This window comes from Pelodiscus sinensis, chromosome 5 (assembly GCF_052426305.1).
Source record: "Pelodiscus sinensis isolate ZL-2025 chromosome 5, ASM5242630v1, whole genome shotgun sequence".
Lineage (NCBI taxonomy): Eukaryota > Metazoa > Chordata > Testudines > Trionychidae > Pelodiscus > Pelodiscus sinensis.
This window is the reverse complement of record NC_143056.1, coordinates 75,576,449-75,592,179: the sequence shown is the minus strand read 5'-3', so window position 1 is coordinate 75,592,179 and position 15,731 is coordinate 75,576,449. Positions and strand designations below refer to the sequence as shown.

The window sequence follows — 15,731 nt, the reverse complement described above, 5'->3', positions numbered from 1 at the left end:
AGCCAGGGCAACCTGAAAGGAAATGAGGACAAAAGGTAAGTCCTTTTGTATATAGCAGGGGTGGCCAAACAATGACCCTTCTACAGTTAATGTTTGACTCAGGGAGCTCTCGCTCCCAAACTGAGGGATGGGAGGAGTAAGAGTTCAAAGCTTCTGCCTTGTGGCAGGGGAGTGGAGTTAGGGACTTCTACCCAGCAGGAAGGACCCTTGGCGACCCTTTTGAAATGTAATGGCGACCCATATTTGGGTCCCAACCCAGAGGTTGGGAAACCCTGAGCTAAACCCGCAAGATCTTCCCTGCTTGGCAGAAATCCCTAATCCCACCATCCTGCCTCTAGGCTTGAAAGCCCATAATCCCTGGCATGTGCCTCCTGTGGGGTTGAATCCCTGAGCCCAAGCAGGAAAAAAAAAAAAGGTTGGGTATATGCACTGCAAATGGCATGACCCAACTATTAAATGGAAATATTTATAAATTAATTATTCTAAATCTACAATGGCAATTTGTTTATTCAAATGCAAATGTATTGTTTTCTTAAATTTAAAAGTGGCATTGAGTCTTGAGTTCAGTTTTAGTTCTGCAGCAAACCAGTAATCAACTGAATACTTTTTTTCTTGTCTTTCTATCCATTAACATAAACCCCAGTATTTACCCAGAAAAACTAATAGTTTTGTGCACCAATTTTGTTGTGATTATGAACATAGATATATTTCTGGGAAAAATTAAATAAAAACTGAAAACGAAGAGCCATATCTATGTCACCTTAATGAGACTTATATGTCTGTTTTGTATCACTGATGCCCCCACACAGCCGCTTGACTACTGCTATGTTCCAGGTGGAAGGCATCACACTGGACACAGATTCACATTTATCAGAATGGTTAATGGTCACAGCAGACACTGGGTGGGTTAACTGATGAAGGTAAAACAATTATTCAGTGTGTGCATGCTTGTTCTTATGGTAACAAAAGAATCTCTCATCTTTGTAATAGCACACATAAAAGTACACAGGAGACACTCTATTGTGATTCCAACACACCCATCCTGTGCATGGAGGCTCTCTGATTAAAGTAAGAGGCAAACACAAACTCTTCCTTTCGAGCAAGACTGGATAATTAATGATACAGAACCTGCAATTATCTGATGTCCAAGCCAAGTAGCTAAATAATCAATATAGAAACCACAGGCTATCCCAGGAATGCAACCACAGGACCCCCACATTGTGCCAAAATAATAAATTCACAGATGAACTCATCACACGAATCATCGGAAATACCACCTAGTGCTGCCTTGTACAGCACATCTTATCTTGTTAGCTCCTGCGCAAATGAATTTGCTTTTTACCCCCATAAGAATCCCTTCAAATATGAGATTTTGTAGGGAGAAAGAGGAACGAAGGGAGAGAAAGTAGAGGAAGAGAATGAAGACATAAGGAAAATTATTCACAGCTGACATAACTTTCAGCTTTTCCCTGCACCAGCAGTTATAAGCAAGGTTTTTAAAACTACTAAATATGCATGAGTGAAGGCTTTAATTAATTAAGCATTCAGTGACATTTTATTTGTATCTGTTCTTAAGTTTCTGCTTTTTATTTAGTCTGCCTTTGACTATTAAGTTCCAGATGTAGGTTGCATTTAGACTAAGCCAATGAACAGTAATTGCAAGTTAAGTTTCAGTTTACAGCCTATGTAAATAATGAGTCAAAGACAGACTCAATAAAAGGAACTACACAGCCTGAAGCAGCCAGAATCAGGCTGCAAGGTTTTGGGAAGACAAGGAGATACTACACAAATGGACATTTAAGAAGGTTTTCCATTTGCCACATGTGAAGGATCAGTTACAGGCTCGACACGGGGCAGGATGTGCTGGGAGCTGTTTGCCTTTAATAAATTAAATAGTAGGGTATTTCATTGCAAATCAGGGTATGTCTGTTCAATTTGGCAGACATCTTTGTCATCTACTTTGAATTTGAGCCTGCTCCTGCAAAGTCTGACAGCCGGACCTAGAGTTTACTACTGTGAGCCACTCAAATCAGTGGGAATATTTATAGTATCAGCTATCTCAGGATTGATCTCTGTAATTTCTACATTGTCACAAAAGCAGAGGGGAAATATTTGGGGAACCTGTGGGGATTCCCTTGAATTTCCTTTCTTGGAATTCTACTAAATTCTCCACCGCCTGGGTTCACTCATTCCCAGGCTCCAAAACATTTCTGAAGAGCAGGTTAACCTTTAGAATGCACCTACATTTCCTTAAGGCAGTGGTTTTCAAACTTTTTTCTCATGAACCAGGTGAAGAAAATTGTTGATGCCCACAACCCAATATAATTTTATTAGAATGTGGGCTGTGGGGTGGGGTGGGCTGAGCCGGAGAGCTTTGTGGTATACGAGGGGGGTCAGGCTTTGGGGGGGTGTCACAGCTAGGGCAGGAGGGGCTTACCTTGAGTGGTGGCTTCCCAGTCAGTGGTGCAGCGGGTTGCTAAGGCAGGCTCCTTGCCTCTCCTGGCACTGAAGACCATGCTGTGCCCCAGAAGCAGCCAACAGCAGGTTCTGAGCCAATGGGAGCGCAGAGCTAGTGCTCGGAGTAGGAGCAGCGCATGGAGCCTTGTGCGCTCTCCCCCCTACCTAGCAGCCGGGCCTGTTGCCAGGTACTTCTGGGGCATGGCGCAGTCTGCAGTGCCAGAAGAGGGAGGAAGCTTGCCTCAGCATCCCTACTGGTCACCTCATCACCCTGCAGCAATGAGACCCTGTGCCTGACATTCCACGACACGGTACTGAGTGACAACTCGTAGTTTGAAAACCACTGCCTTAAGGGACAGCGAGCAAGGCCCCACACACCCTGGAGCACCTAGCGCTTCAGTAGCCATCACAGATTTCTTTCTGTTATTGAGTGAGAGTTCAGCTTATTTCACACAGCTTTCAGTTTTCAGTGTGCTGCTGATTTTTTTGTATTAACCTGCAGATCCACAGAGTGGGAAGATTTCGTTAGCGATTGCGGCAGCTGGGTCAGATTTCAATTTTTGGCACTCAGGAGGCTTTTGGCAGTGGGAAGCAGATGCTTCTCATCCTCTTTAGCAAGGAGTCAGTTGATATGCTCCCAAATATTTATTTCACAAAATGAAGTCTTTAAGATCCCACATGACACTCTGGAAATACACAAGCTGAAGAACACCGGTATGCCTATCTGTATGTGGCCATGGTGGGATTATGTGGCTAAATGAATTTCAAGTACAAATGTGTGATTGTGTTATGTCCCATCTTTGATAGGTTGGGTCCTCTAATGGACAAAACAGGGATTCCCAATTCTTATTGCAGCTTTGCTGCTAACCTTCTACAAATTGGGGTAAGTCCAAGCATGTCCAAAGTCCGGCCCGCGGGCCAATTGCGGCCCGTGTTCCGGTTTAATACGGCCCCACGGGTAATTTGGCAATATCTATCTTTTATGGCCCCCAACGAATCCATATGTATTGAGATGAATACATTGTAAAATCTCAGTTAATGTCAGTTGGTCTAAATCAGTTATAAATATATTTGGACACAACATGTATACTTGGTGTTATGTTCCTGTTCATATTTTTTGAACTTAAAAGTTGACAGACAACCTTTATTACCAATAATATGTAATGTACTTTACAATGTTCCTGACATATTTCAGCTTCCTGGATTTTTTTTTCATCTGGCCTTCAGATATGAAAGGCAGAGTGATTTAACACCTGTTTAGATTTGTCATCCATGTGACGAAATGAAAAGTATGCCGTTTGCAATAAACTTTGCATAAAATAGTTAATTTGCATTTAATTTTAATGGTTCAAAGAATGTCAGGCAAAATGGTCGGCCCTCACGCATGTTCACTTCATCAAATCTGGCCCTCTTTGAAAAAAGTTTGGACACCCCCGGGTAAGTCACTGCAGCCCTTTTGCCTTAGTCTGAAACCATCAGAAAATTTGTTTATGAACAGAAGTGCTTCCACTGCAAATTAGTTGTTGAATCTAAGCAGAACTTTGCTGGATAAGTAGCAACTTAAGTAACACATTTGTTGGTGATACAAGTAGAAAGACTTGGTGATACCAGGGTAGGATCCCTCAACCAAAAATGAATCAGGCTTCCAGGCCACCCAGTTTGTAACTGAGCAACAATGCTATCATTAATCTAAAAACAGCATGGCTAGAATTGAGGATATGACCAGCACTCTATGCTGCTAAAGCATCATTCAGAGGCAGTTCAGGCTTGCAGGAAGAGATAAGAGCAGCAGTAAAAGCAAAAATGCATTTATGCTAGCCAAAAGGGTTAAAGGGAATATAAAAGACTTTTAAACACATCAAGTGAAAAGCGGAAGACAACAGAAGAGGATGAAATTGATTCAGAAAGGGCCAAGCCCCAGAAAGAAAAGCCACACAAACATTTGAACAGTTAAAAGGAAAAAAAGTGTGAAAGTAGCTATTAATGAAGGGAATAATTGCATAATTTGAACACACCAACCTAGATCCTGACTAGCCAGCCTAAGGAAGACTCTTTCTTAAATAGGAAATCCCCTGCAAGGCAGGTAGAATGTTAAGGCTCCAGGAGTGGCCACAGAACAGATGTTTGGAATGATCATCACCATTCATTGTCTGATATATGGGGTAGATGTTAGAATAATAGGAGAAAATTAAGAAAAGGAAACTTTTGGCATAATATCCAAGAAAAGTTTCCTGGCAGTAACATGTTTTTGGCAGTGGAATAGGAGTTGTCCCAGTGCCTGGAATTCTTAAAACTAGACTGAAGTGAACTACCAGAATACTGCATTCGTTGGAGAAAGTCTGCATTCGTTGTAGAGAGATTGATTGGATGTTCATTCTCTGATTTCATCTTCAGGTCCTGTGATTCAGACACATTGGAACTAATACTTCACTCCAGAACAAGAGCAACCTCTAGTAACCTGGTCACAGATTCACCCAACCTACTACAGCATTGAAAAGTACAGAGATGCCAGAAGGAGCAGTATAAATGGGTGGAAACTAAAGGAACAGTTCTAAAGACTGCCCATGGCAGCTACAAGAACTGCAAATAATTAGTGTCTTGAACAAGTACAAAATCATTTGACATAATTCTAAACTGAAGTGTTTTAGAAATTTTAAACTGCTGCTTCACCTGCGATTTGAAAGCCTTAGAAATGTGGAACATTCATTCACAGAGGGGAAAAACTTGCCTAAAAAAAGACAAATTATTGTCCTGTTTCTACAACTGAATTTAGGAGTTTCTCTTTCACCCTACCTTCCCTTCTCCCTCACACACATCAACCCACCACCAGAGCAAAAATTTAAACTTGATAACCCCACAGCTTTAGATTCACTTCCAACTGCATACAAAGACCTAACAAGTCGTTATTTATCAATGATTTTATGTCCTCTATGCCAGTATTAAAGCAATAAGGTCTTCACTAAGTAGTTAATGACATTTCTCTGACAGTGACAGAGAAAGGGCCTTTAAGAGTATTCAACAGTCAGATACATACACTGGTGGACCCTTTCAGCAATGACAGGACTTTGGCGCTCATAAGAGGAGGAGCGAACAAAAGCACCAGGATACTCAGAAAGTGGGAAGACTGGAAGTTAATGCCTATTACACCTGCTGGCGTGTAGAGCAGCAATGAAGGTTCTCCATTTTTGTTTGTCTTTGGCCATTAGGGAAGACTGGAAGGCAATATGATAATTCACACTTCTTTAGCACACTGTCTCAGAATATCTTAAAACAGCCATTAAGTCTCACAACATCCCTATCAAACACTCCACTCCTGGAGTGCCATAAATTGCGTTCTTGAGCAATTCGCTCAAAGTCTCTGTGCCTCAGTTTCCCAATCTATGACATGGGATACCTACTTACTTGCTGGGTTAGGACCTGGGGTTGTTGTGAGCCTTAGTTGTATGTTTACTAAGCTCAATACCATGCTTAGCTGGGAAGCAGCACACAAAGACAATCTCATGCCAGGGCAACAGACATCACCTTCAATATGTAATATAATATACAAAATACAGTAAAACTCCATTAGTCCAGCATCCAATGCTCCGGGAGTCCTGATGGTCCGGCACCATCAGGAACCCGGAAGTGCTGGGGCAGCCGGACAGGCTTCCCCCATTCAGCTGCTGCTGAAACTGACCAGCAGCTGAATCGGGGAAGCCGGGAGCAGAGCAGCTGGGGTGCTGCCAGGTTGGTCAGGTAGCACTGCCCCTCGGGGCTGCGGGACCAACCCGGCAGCACCCCAGCTGCTCTGCCCCAGGGGCCCCCAAGTCAGCTGCTGCTGAAACAGATCAGCAGCTGATTCCAGGAAGCCCGGGGCAGAGCAGCTCTGCTCCGGGCTTCCTGCAATCAGCCGCTGATCTGTTTCAGCAGCGGCTGAATCGGGGACCCCTGGGGCAGAGCAGCTGGGGTCCTGCCGGGATGGTCCCGCAGCGCCGTCCTTTGGCGCTGCGGGACCAACCCGGCAGCACTCCAGCTGCTCTGCCCCAGGCGTCCCCAAGAGCAGCTGGGGTGCTGCCGGGTTGGTCCCGCAGCCCCGAGGAGCAGCACTATGGGACCAACCCAGGGGCACCCCAGCTGCTCTATTGCAGGCATCCCCGATTCAGCTGCTGCTGAAACTGACCAGCAGCGGCTGAATCAGTGACTCCTGGGGCAGAGCCTGACTATCGTAAGGGGGGGCTATGAGGCGTCTGGGGTAGCATCCCCTCCCACCCCACTCCAGACCCCTCATAGCCCCCCCCTTCTGATAGTTCGGCATATCTGATAATCCGGCACCCCCTGGGTCCTAAAGGTGCCGGATTATCGGAAGTTTACTGTACAATACATTCAATATTATGATAAAGCTACTTGGAGAAAATTTCTACAGTATTACTTTCATAGCACTGCATCAGATTGTTTCCACAATACACATCATGTTAATCAGATCTCCTGTACAATGAAAGAGGACTGCCATAGAAATGAAAGATGATTATTCCCCTTATACAGACTAGTCAGGGAAATAAGACTCTGAGGGTATGTCTACACTACAGCGCTAGTTCGAACTAACTTAGTTCGAATTAGTTAATTCAAACTAACGTGTGTAGAACTAAAAACTAGTTCGAATTAGCGTTTTGCTAATTTGAACTAGCAAGTCCACATTGAGTGGACTCTGAACAGGGCTTAAGGATGGCTGGAAGCAGTGCCGGCAGGGCATCAGAGGAGGACTTAGAGCATGGAGATGCTGTCTCAGGCTAGCCGAGGGCTGCGCTTAAAGGGTCTCGACCCCCACCCCGGACACACAGTTCTAAGGGGTGCCCCGCTTGCAAAGAAGTTCTGGCTTGGAGTGCCCGGAGTACCCACACTGGGCACATCACACCACTCGGCCATCAGCCCGGCTGCACTTGCCGCAGGCTGCCATCTGGGGAGAGGGGGCAATCGGGGGGCTGCAGGAGAGCTTCCACCCCCAGAAGCCCGCAGAGCCAACCCAGTCCTCCCCATCAGGGGCTCGTACCCCATTCCTCCCTCACCTCCTTCCACTTACCCTTCCCTAGCCCCCCTTCTTATTGATGTACAAAATAAAGATAACGTTTCTTCCAACATTGACTCTGTCTTTATTGTACAAAACTGGGGGAGACTGGGAAAAGGAGGTGGGAGAGGGGAAGAGAAAGGCTGGGAGAGGGGAGGGCAACTAACATGATCAGGGGTTGGGAACAGGTCCCAGATGAAGAGAGGCTACAGAGATTGGGACTGTTCAGCTTAGAAAAGAGGAGATGGAGCGGGGACAGAATAGAGGTCTCTAAAAGCAGGGGTTGGGTGGAGAGGGTGCATTCAGAAAAATTCTTCATGAGTTCCCATAAAGAAGGACTAGAGGACACCAAAGGAAAGGAATGGGTAGCAGGCTTCAAACTAGTAAGAGAAAGTTGTTCTTCTTCCCAAAGCAAAGAGTTAACCTGTGGAACTCCTTGCTGCAGGAGGCTGTGAAGGCTACAACTAGAACAGAGTTTAAAGGGAAGTGAGATCAAGTCATGGAGGTTGGGTCCATGGAGTAGTCTTAGCCAGGGGGTAGGAGTGGTGTCCCTGCCCAAAGTTTGTGGAAGGCTGGAGAGGGATGGCATGAGACAAATGGCTTGGTCACTGTCTTCGGTCCATCCCCTCAAGGGTCCCTAGGGTTGGCCGCTGTCGGCAGACAGGCTACTGGGCTAGATGGACCTTTGGTCTGACCCAGGACGGCCATTGTAAGCTCAGGGCTCAGGGTCGGGGGTCTCAGTGGACCCCCTTGATTTTCATGCACACCTGCCCTAGACGGCCACTTTCCTGTGCCTAGTGCGGAGATCGTGGACAAGGTCCACGATGTCCGCACTAGCCCAGGAAGGTGCCCGCCTCTTGCAGTCCAGGGCAAGCTCCCGGGAGCCGCCAGCCTGGTCCCGGGAAGAGGGGGTGGACTGGGGGACATCGGGTGGGTGGCTCGAGCCGTGCCAGGTGCAGGGTCTGCTGGCTGGGTGCTGGCAGGCTTGCACCTGGCACGGGCACCGTAGCTAGCCCGTGCCCCTTTAAGGGGTCCGGCGCCGGGAAGGAGGCATAGAGTTTCCCTGGTGTTGGCCAGAGTGGCCACCAGGGAAACCTGGGGAGGGCTAGCCTCCCACTAGTTCGAATTAAGGGTCTACACAGCCCTTAATTCGAACTAGCTAGTTCGAACTAGGCTTAATCCTCGTAAAATGAGGTTTACCTAGTTCGAACTAAGCACTCCGCTAGCTCGATTCAAATTCGAACTAACGGAGTGCTAGTGTAGCGCCTATTAAAGTTAGTTCGAACTAACGTCCGTTAGTTCGAACTAACTTTGTAGTGTAGACATACCCCGACATAGGAATCAAAATGACACTTGAGAATTGCTCGCCAGCAGATAGGTGTGTAGAAATAAATATCTGAGCATACTGGACATTCCTGGGTAAGTCTAAAACTTTCATGCATGAATACAGATCAAACTTTAAGTAGTTTGTAAACTTAACATTTCAAAAATGGCTTGATTTCTTGTCTTGTATATATTTATTTGTAGGAAGCATATATGGCTGCACAAAGGTATATTCAGGACAGTACTTTAAAAGGTATACCATGAGCCCAGAACTAGCATATATGATGAAATCTGCAGGGAGACAGCAGGAGCCTCCATGTACTACTTAAATCTCCCTTGAATCTTTTTTTAAAAGTTTAACCGGGACTTAAGTCATGGATAAGCGATATATGCCCTCTGCAGGATGAAGAATTTCACCCCTGGTGCTTGTCTTCACAAATTTTTTTCAAGAGACACACATAAAGTAACTGCCTGTCATTTAACTCAAGGTACTGAACAGATTCCTAAAGCAGGGGCGGGCAAAATACGGCTCGCAGCTACATCAGACCCGTCACACTGTTTGATCCGGCCCACAGTTGACCCTGCTGTGTCCCCGCCCCCAGGCCAAGGGAGACCAGGGGCAGGGCAGCACATGAAGTCTCCTATCCGCACCAGGACCTTGCAGCACTGGAGGGAACTGCAAGCTGCTCAAAACAGTTGGCGGTTCCCTCTAGGTGTTGCATGCTCCAGCTGGGCATGGATGAGAGACTTTACCCATTCTCCCGCCCCCAGGCTAATCGGGGCCTGGAAGTGGGGAAGCGTGCAAAGTCTCCTTCCCTGCCAGAGGTGCACAACACCAAAAGGAACCGCCAGCTGTTCAAAATGGCTGGCGGTTCTCTCTGGCCACCGCATGCTCCTGGCAGATCAGAGAAGATGCGAGAGACCTTGTGAGCTCTCCCGCCCCATGGGGAAGCACATGAAGTCTGGCCCCCTTGCCAAAGTAATGCCCTTCTGCATGAGGCTCTGCCCCCTCCGGGGCCAGCCCACAACCACAACTATAATTGGTGAAGTGCCCCCCCTACAAAAATTATTGCCCACCTCTGTCCTGAAGGCTACTGTAGACACTTCACGGGCCATTGATCCTGGCTACAGATCTCTGTTCTTTACTGTCATTGAGAGCTCAACTAGCTTTTACATTCCAACTACTTTAAATAATTAATTTAATCAAGTCTAGTACAGCTAGAGATGTAATAGTGTAGTCGATTAACCGATAAGCAAAAGCTTATAGGTTAATCCTATAGGACTATATGCATTCCTTCCCCCCTTCCCCCGGCTTGTAAATTTTTTAGCAGGCTGGCCAGCAGCCCAACTTACACTGGGTCCTGGACCTACCGCTTCTGCGGCTCTGCATTTAAAGTGTATTAGGAGCCAGGTGGGCAGGCAGCCTGGCTCAGTTCTAGCTCGTGCTGGGTCCAGAAGCTCAGACCTCTCCCTGGACAGGGGCTGCCCGGGAACTATGGAATAGTCGACTAACCAATAAGAATTCGTGAGGTTAATCGATTATTCAATTAACTGATATTTAACATCCCTAGTACAGGCCTAATAATGAACTTGGAGACAGTGATACTTCATTTATGAAATTCTTGGCCCATTCCACACTTTAACCCTCCACATCAGTGACAGATAGTTAATCAAGCATTATTGTCATTTATGAATGTAGAAAGAAGAGTATGCTGATTTGCCCAATGTCACAAAAGTCTGTCAGAGCCAGGATTTGAATTCAGGAATTTCTTATTCCCAATCCTGTGCTCCAGGTCCATTGGAATCATGAAAGCACCTAACTGTTTTGTAGTGAATAACACTATTCCAATTACTATTCTGGTCACAGTGAAATCACGGTGTAGAGTGAGAGCTTGATTTCTCTCATTAGGGGCTCAGTGGTGCACAGAATAAGACAGAATGACTCTTTTTAACCCTCCCTTTAATCTGACTTTTCCAGAGGCACAAAGACAAAGTAACATCCTCATAAAATATGGCTCTTTTCTTCTCCTGGGTGCAACCCATCACTTCCAACAGCAGATTGTCATGACAACGCATGCAACCTGGAGGCAAGCCAGCCAATAAATCTGCAGAGGAAGCATCCACCCCAAGTGTGGAAAGAACACTGCTGCTTTAAGCCTCCAACTGAACAATAAACCCAACACAAATTAACCTTATTAGACTGCTGTAGGCCTGCCGTAAGGGCTTAAATTCAGCTGGAGCCAGCCAAAGCAGAGTGCTGGTAAACATTTTCAAATCTGCAGAAGCCACAGCTAAAAGGGCTCTGAGGCTTAAAGCCCCAAGACCCCCCACTCCATAGCTGAAGCCCAACTCCCCAAATAGGGGGAAGGCACGAGGACTCTGGGAAATAATCTCTGAATGTAAGCCTGCCTGTGGTGAAAAACAACACACCCCTCAATACACTAGCAACAGCATTCTCACAGAAGCAGTACACAAATGGTTGACTTAGCCACAAGTCTTTTCTCCTCTCTTTTCCAAGAGCAGGATTAGACCACAACATTTCCCAAGTCCAGTAGGAAGATTCTAAACCTGACTTTCATAAGCTTCTCTCTGATCAAAGGTGTGTTTGAAAATTTCTCTCTATTGATATCCCTTGCACAGTGTGACCCTTACTGTGCTCATATCATGAGCAAAAGATGAGTGCTTTTCCTAGGTAAAGAAGAAGGGGAAAAACATGCTTTAAAAAAGTTTGTTGATATTGTAATAGTACTTTTTCCTTATGCTGGTTACAGATAGAAAAAAATGCCACTTTCATTTTCCTTCTCATTTGTCAAGGGTATTTTCATGTTTGGGATTTTTTTTCCCCTTGGGTGTATCACATAATCAATACTGGCATTAAAAAACCAAACTATTCTCAATTTTGGTGTTACTGAATGCCTACCTTCTTGCATGCCACTCATCTCTGTGGTAAGAAGATCCTCCCAAGTTTTTGTGGGCCCAGCACACTTCCTTCTCCTGGAAATCAGCCCCACATCTTTTACAAAACCTTCCCTCCTCAGATATCCCAGCCATGATACCACCACACCTTCAGGTGTTTTGTATTTGTCCAACTAAGTTATTCACACCTGGATTTTTTTCCATGCTATATACACATTTATAGATGGAAAATGGAAAGTGTTAGAAACTGTGTTACAATAAGGCTTTTTTATTATAAACATAGAAGGCACCGTAGAAGTGCAAAGTATTAGAGGAAGTCACAAGATTGGACACAGGTTATTTAATTCTCAACAACCCTACAAGGTAGGAAAACTTATCATCCTTATGTCATAAATGGGAAGGCGGTACAAAGTTGTGTCCTAGATCATATTGAGTTAGTCTGTGTGCTGCAAACAGAATGCAGGACTTCCAGCTCCAAGTCCCCTGCTTTGGGTTCTGACATACCCATTCAAACACAGTTTATTGAGCCTATAATGCTAAAACAAATGGCAAACTATTGAACAAATAAAAAAAACCTTCCAGAACACAATCTCATTGTCTTCCCATAATATTTTAGCTGAGTCACGAACAGCAGGATCAGGAGACCAGACTTAAGTTTGTTTTCCTTTCTAACTCCCACCCCCTCCACTTTCAGCTACCCATTCTTGTTGAAACTTTCACTTTTTTCTCTATGAAATTTTTCAAGCTTGAGCTCCACCTGAAGGTGGATTGTTTTTCCCTTGAAAGTCTGAGCAAAAAAAGTTAAGCCTACTTAATAGTAAGACAAAACATTCCCTACTATGAAAAGTGTCTTGCAAAATGGAATGTGACTCTGCAATGAGAGTCTCGGGTGTTATCTGCAGACAGGTTTACCCACCTGCGAAACAGGGGGAATTGCTGGGAGTTGGGAGGTTCTCTGACTCTTTGGGCCAATTCAGCTCCGACTGTAGAAAGACTCCTCCTGGCTTCAATGTGAGTTGGATCAGGCCTTGTAAACTCTTGGAGATCCTCGGATGAAAGGTGCTATGACAAGCTTTTGAAAGCTCAGATAATGAAGTACACACAAGCTGGAGAGCTGCAACAAGCATCCCCCATAAGAATATTTGCATGGGGAAGACAGAACGGTTACTCACAATGCTGGGGAAGCCAGGAGTGTCATATTTTCTTTGTATTCTGGTCTTCAGGCATTAGGCTTTGCTTAACCCTTCAGAGCATAATCAAAACACCCAGTGCCTACCTTGAGGGCTTTCACAGCTTTCTTCATCACTGTTGTCCTGGCAGTTATTTTGACTGTCGCATACAAAGCTTTTATCGATGCAAAGGCCATTCTTGCAATGGAATCGGGCAGTAGAGCACAGCAAAGGATTCGCTGCTGTGAAAACAAAAGTGTGATCTTTCATTAGAAACTAGCTCTCACCCAGACAGAGAACTACTCCCTAAGAACTTCTACAAAGATGGTCACAGCTCAACATTTGGTTTGTTTACGGAGCCTGTGGGAGTAACGTGACAGTCAAATAAATTGAGCACTTCTCAAGGAGGGGAATTGGAAATTTCAATTCATGTAATTCATTAAAACCATCAGAGAGCTAGTCCACACATAGTTGTGATAAGCCTTCTCATCAAACTGTATCACTTTTTCTCAGATGTTTATTGCTCCTGTTTTAGGAAGGGCTGCTTGCACCTCCTATGATTAAGGTTGCTCAATACTTCCCATTATAAGCAAAACAAGCACTTCGAAAACTTTGTCCAACTTTGGACAGATGTTTCTCATGCCCAGTATCTGCCTCAAGCTATATTGAGGGAGGGAGCAAGGGGGAGGTTAGTCAAAAGGGTTCAGTCATTTCCAAGAACAAGACTAAGGGGGAAGATGTGGAATCCTACAAATCCATGGATATCTACTCCATAACTCCATGGTCCTGCCATGGGAGCAGGGGACTGGACTCGATGACCTCTCGAGGTCCCTTCCAGTCCTAGTATTCTATGATTACCATGGATATCCATGATTCGTTTTTGTGGATAGTGGAGCAGATGTCGATAATACAAAAAGAGCTCCACTACTCTGTGCTTCTGCTGCCTCCACTGATAACAACACCTTGAGCAGCTGAGATGCAATGCCCCATTAACTCTGTGCTGCTCCTTAACCTCTCCAGTCTCTGCCCTCTCCTGCCTCTTCCCTACAAGACCCTTCCCCCCATCTGCGCCTGCACACCCTCCCTCAGTCACTGGCTCTTATTACTTTTCAAAGTAAAGTGATGGGGCCAGCCATGGACCCCTGCAGGGGCAGATTAGTGGACAGAGTCCCCAGAAAAATGGGTGCCCTTGTCTGTCCGCCAGGCGCTTACAGGGGACCGGGGCTGGGGTGCTCCCGCTGAGGAGCATGGCAAGCATATGGGTGCTTATTCCAATCTTCCCTGGCTGAGGCTTATGAGGAAGCGGGTTAGGGGCACGGATGTTTGCCCTGCTGTGCCCACCAGGGGTTCCTATGGGGGAGCAGGGCAAGCACGTACCCCCACCCCCAATCCCTGCTAGAGTGCCTGGTGGGGCAGAACAGAACAAGCACCCCTAGGACACACTCACACAGATGCTCCTCCTGAGGCAGTGTAAGACCCCTTTCTGGTGCAGAGGTGCAGATGTGGATGCGAATACACTTAAGGCAAGGAACAGACTGTTGATCAGATGCACGTTTCCAGTCAACGTGGACCCACATTTTTATATCTGTACAGGGCTTTAAAAATAGACGGTTTTGTCCACATTAAAAACTCCAGGAAATCTTTTCTTATAAAAGCTCTAGAACAGTGTTTCTTAAACTTTTTAAGACCAAGGAACACAAAACAATTTTTCTTATGGGGAAAAAAAAGGGGGGGGGGGAGTTATTGAGCAAAAAGAAAAAAGATCACCTGCCCCTTTAAGGATGGCCATTTTGAACTCTGTTGTTCTCCATGGCACAACTCCAACTGCTTCGCGGCACACCAGTGTGTCTCGGAACACGGTTTAAGAAACACTGCTCTAGAACCTCAGGAAGTGAAGCAGGGATTTGAATCTTAGCAGGGGGTGATCTTTGTATCAAAGATGTGCCTTTTGCCATCTCTGAAAATATGGCCAAGCAAGTGATAAGTCTTTGAAAAACTGCAATTTGCAGGCGCTCAGTAGCGATTCACTAGAGCTTCTCAGCTTAATTCTGCAAAGATTCCATCAATACCGGGCATGCTTCAGATTGGACCGAGCAGGATTTTCCATGCAATTACAGTTCCCAGTTCCATGCAATTACAGTTCATTCTGGCCCTAGACCAGGGCTTGATTTTGCAACCTTAATAATGTTTTTTTTGCATTTGTGTGTGTAATATTTCGAGTATGATACAGTTTAGGAGAACCAGTCATAAGCAAGGAGCACAGTGTGCTAGGAGCTGTACAAACACCCAACAAAATTCTGTGCGTGCACAAAGATTTTATAACACAAGCAGAATCACAGACACAAACATTTCATCATCTACTTCTCTCCTCCTAACCTAGCATTGTTTGTAACAGCACATTTACTGTTCCATCCAGTCTCATTGTGAAAGTCTCTCAAGCTGTAAAATTTCCACCACTTCCCTTGGGAGACTATTCCACAGACTAATACATCTCACTGTGAAGATAAACATCAGGGAAATCTGCCAATGTTTCCACTTCCTTAATTTTATCATTCACCTCTAGCTATATCCTGCACGTCATACTAAATCTCCCTCCCTGCTGGCATCCTTCATATGTGGCATAGCTAGTGATACTTTCCTTCATGCTCATTGCTTAGCCACGCTAGACATTATTTAGCTTTTCTAAGATCTTCTCAGAATTCAGTCTCTCCAGCACCTTACTCGTTTTTGTTGCTCTTCTCTGAGCTCCCTCCAATTACTGGAAAGGAGGTGACAAACTGAATGTAATATTCAAAGTTAACTGCCTACTTTTTTTCTTTAAAACT

General features: G+C 45.3%; 1 protein-coding gene across 4 annotated transcripts in view; it reads right to left on the bottom strand.

Annotated features, from left to right (window-relative positions):
* LDLRAD3 (low density lipoprotein receptor class A domain containing 3) overlaps positions 1-15,731 on the bottom strand; it is a 181,770-nt gene that overhangs the window by 72,120 nt on the left and 93,919 nt on the right. For all 4 annotated transcript variants that reach the window (XM_075927498.2, XM_089778546.1, XM_075927497.2 and 1 more), the window contains one exon: positions 13,014-13,148. In XM_075927498.2, coding sequence (XP_075783613.1) covers positions 13,014-13,148 — 135 coding nt within the window. The remainder of the gene's footprint in view (positions 1-13,013; positions 13,149-15,731) is intronic.